This window comes from Triticum aestivum, chromosome 2D (genome assembly GCF_018294505.1).
Source record: "Triticum aestivum cultivar Chinese Spring chromosome 2D, IWGSC CS RefSeq v2.1, whole genome shotgun sequence".
NCBI classification, from domain to species: Eukaryota; Viridiplantae; Streptophyta; class Magnoliopsida; order Poales; family Poaceae; genus Triticum; species Triticum aestivum.
Genome location: NC_057799.1, coordinates 30,019,737 through 30,023,406, shown reverse-complemented (window position 1 = coordinate 30,023,406; position 3,670 = coordinate 30,019,737). Strand labels below are relative to the sequence as shown.

The following is a 3,670-nucleotide window of genomic DNA, read 5'->3' as shown; positions in this document are numbered from 1 at the left end:
TTGTGTTCTACAAATGGAGCTCCCTAGAGATAGGGCTATAAAACTACTGCCCCTGTGTTCATATGTGTGTTTCATTATCTACAATGCTTGTCTTTGCTTCCAAGCCCCTAGATTTGATGTATGTGCAATATTCGTAATGCATTTCTGTTATGGTATCTTATTTTTCCCAGCACCAAGATGCGCATGTTAGTGGTTCTAAGCCTGATCTATTTTATGCATGTGCACTGTCTGTAACGGAATTTTGTTGTTGTATTATCCGGGCTGCCTTTCTTCTCGGTAAACTAAGCCTATTGTCATACAGTTAGATTAGTGTGCACAATCCCGTATACAGACACGTTGACAAATATGACAGTTAGATTAGTGCGCACAATCCCGCCTCAAGAGGCGCCCCAGCCACTAGTCGTTATTAAATTGCGGATATTTCTTTTACACTAGACATGGTACTTTGCCAAAAAGTTTGGTAACAACCGAATCCATAAAATAATAGCCAAGAAACATGTAAGGGGGGGGGGGGGGGCATAGGTCCCCTAGCAGCCAAATAATCTTGTTAATCTTATACTCCCTTTGTAAAAAAAAGACATTTTATATCACTATTTTAGCAGTTTTAAACGCCTTCCATTTATTTACAGAGGGAGTATCTTAAAGCAAGTTTGTTGGATTCCAAGACACATTGCTTGCGAAGAGCAAGGCACAAGTCTACAAGATTGTGCGGTACACAACACCATCGACATCATTTGTGGCGACACTAGTGTTATTTCCCAGGGCTGTCACATTTTAATTCTCAAGCCGATGCTTGGGAACCACAATGTGGTGATGGCCTAGGGCTACAACTGACCCGACTGTGACACTGGCCTCTCGTCCAAAATTGCAGCGTCAAGGCACGACGACAACGAGGACCTCAACAATGTTGAAATGTACCTTGATCGCCCATGGATGAATAACCACTACCGCGTCATGTTTATGTAGAGTTACCTCGGCAGGGGAGCTCGTGGACGCTAGGGGCTGGGTAGCTTGGAAGGGCTGGACGATCAGGTGAAGTCGGCACCGTGACGCGCACCTGCGCTACATGGAATACAAGAGCTATGGCCCCGAGATGCCTCCAAGGTGAACCGATGCGTTAAGTGAAGCGGCTATCACTGCGTCATCCATTCCTGCGATGCCGCCTAGTACACCGTCGAGCGCTTCATCACCGGAAACCAGTGGCCGTCTGACCGTCAGGTCTTCTTCAACCCCGGACTGTAGCTAGCTGGCTCGATCGCGCATCAGCCAAGTGACTAGTACATCACATGTTCTAAATTATAAGATATTTTGAATATTCTACATATCAACTAAAATGAGCGAACAAACACACTAAAACGTGTCTATATACATTTAATTTAAAAAATAAAAACATCTTATAATTCAAAATGGAGGGAGTACGTCGGTACATGGATGATCACATATATCTCATGCACTACATGCATGTATGGACCGATCCTATGTTCCTATGATAACATAACGACTATGTGGACATGAACAGGCGTGGGGTGGGGTGGGATCAAATCCCCACGGGCACTTAAGTTCTGCATTTTGTTTCTCATCCCATCTGATAGGTGGGGCCCGTCAAGCTTATTATTCAAAATGTCACGTCGCCCAGCCATGTTGTCCACATAGTTGTTGCCCATGTGGCAGTTGGACGGGTCAACTCTATGCCAACTAAGAGAAATATGTATGTCAAGTCATACTAGCGGCCGTATTGAGGCACTTAAGCAACTTTAGTAATTGTATTTAGGGTATTTTGAAGTACAGTGATCAAAGTGAGACACTGACTTCCAGTGAACGTGGGCATCGTGGGCACTCGTATCTCAGGGGCCGGAAACCGAGGGACGCTCACCGCCTCCGGCTCCGGCTTGATGTTGATGTTGGTGTTGGAATTGGAAATGAGCGCCAGCGTGAGATGGCGCATCGCCAGCGTCGAGAAGGCGCCGACGACGTTGAACGTGACGCATGGCACACCGAGCTCCTCGCAGACGCCGGCGTTCCACATGAAGTGTACGTCGGTGACGAGCGCGTCCGGTGACTGCGCCCTGATGAGGGTTTCCTGCACGGGGCGCATCAGCGTGTCGCTGACCGCAGCCACGTCGATGCGCCATGCGTCGGCCTGTGCTACCGCGCTGAGGTTCTCGACGCCCTTGGGGAGGCCGTCCACGGACGGGAACGGGTACGTCGCCACCTTGACAGGTGTGCCGCCGTTAGCCGCATTCTCGTGCCGCCGGAGCAACGACCGGACAATCGGCACGTTCGCCGGCGTCACTGCGATGGTGGCCTCTACCGCCCGTGGTCTGGCCGTCGCAAGGCTGACGGCGAGCTCGGTGAAAGGTCCGATGTGGCTGGAGGCGAAGAAGGGGATGAGGAGCACGCGCAGCTTCTTGCAGCTGCTAGTGGTTTCCGTAGAGGCCATTTTCTTTGCGAATTTATTACTGCTAGCGGAAGGTTACCTTCGTGTGAATGGTATAAGTAGGACTAGATGTTGGACTTGCCCTATTGCTCAGTGGCGATTGAAAGAATAAACTACTGCTAGTAGCTCAATGCACGCCTACCGCGTGGTGAATTTTTAATGAGTAAATTACCATATATTCCATCTCATGTATAGCAGCAAATCTTGACATTTTGAAACAATCATATGTTACTTTCCTGCCCCGATCCTCGCACGATTGTCAATCTAGAAACACCGCTATCTATACGGAGTGCCATTGGTAGGAAAGCAGTACATGCTCAGACGGCGTGCCTCTCAAGTCTCAACAAACCACTTGATACAAAGACTCGTCTGCTAGTTGCATATGTTTTGGGCCTTTTTGAGTAGGATTTTTGAAACCCAGGAATAGAGTAACATGCCCTATTGTATCCTGCATGATTACAAAACTACGTAAAGTTATAGGAAGTGTGTTTGATAGTACAGGAAAGATACAGGAATTCTACCAAGAGGTTTGAGTGTATAGAAAACTTCCTCTAAAATATGGTGCAAATGAGTCCTATTGGAAATTTAGTCTTAAGGATTCCAGTCCCGCGAATTAAACAGCCACCATAGAATAAATTTCTAAGGATATCAGTCCTCTAAAAAATCATATGAAATTACTACTACCATTTATCTCAACATACAAACATACCATGTAAATGCCATCATGGATGGAAAAGGACACCTCGACATGCTACCATGCAAATGGGAAAAGATCCACAACAAAATGCGACCGCGACGGTGCCGGAGCCACGGGCCTCTCGCACTACGGCGGTGTAGGTGGTTCCCTCCCGCTCGGCCTTGGTGTTGTTGCTCCCGTCGCTTGGCACTTCTCTCCGGTCTTCTTGGCCTCGTGTTGGTGCTCGTAGTGAGAGCATGGGTGGCGGCGCAACCGCGATGGCGCATGGTGTTGGGCGGTGGTTTGGCTGGTCGGCTCCGGTTGGGCGGTTGGGTTTGGAGTGCGGAAGAAATCCTTGTCGGTTCGTCCGGCTCCGATGCGGTGACACTGACGGGTGCCACCATGCCTTCTTGGAGGGTGTCAGTGGTAGCCATCCTCCACTTCCCTCCGCGTGTCGGGGGAAACCCTAGGACTCGTACGGGTAGTAGCGTCGTCGGCGTCGCATTCCTTCTTGAAGTTGCTGCTTGGTATGCGGCAGATCGGGGCCTCGGGCTATG

General features: G+C 49.1%; 1 protein-coding gene across 1 annotated transcript; it reads right to left on the bottom strand.

Annotated features, from left to right (window-relative positions):
• Nucleotides 1–1,418: 1,418 nt before the first annotated feature.
• On the bottom strand, nt 1,419–2,440 carry LOC123048481 (UDP-glycosyltransferase 79A2-like). Its single transcript, XM_044471576.1, has one exon. It carries the CDS (start codon nt 2,438–2,440, stop codon nt 1,745–1,747), a length of 696 nt encoding a protein of 231 aa, XP_044327511.1. The 3' UTR covers nt 1,419–1,744.
• Between the last annotated feature and the right edge of the window lie 1,230 nt (nt 2,441–3,670).

Bases quoted from the DNA above. Each gene is read 5' to 3' on its own strand.
- LOC123048481 (XM_044471576.1), bottom strand. From the start codon at position 2,440: ATGGCCTCTACGGAAACCACTAGCAGCTGCAAGAAGCTGCGCGTGCTC.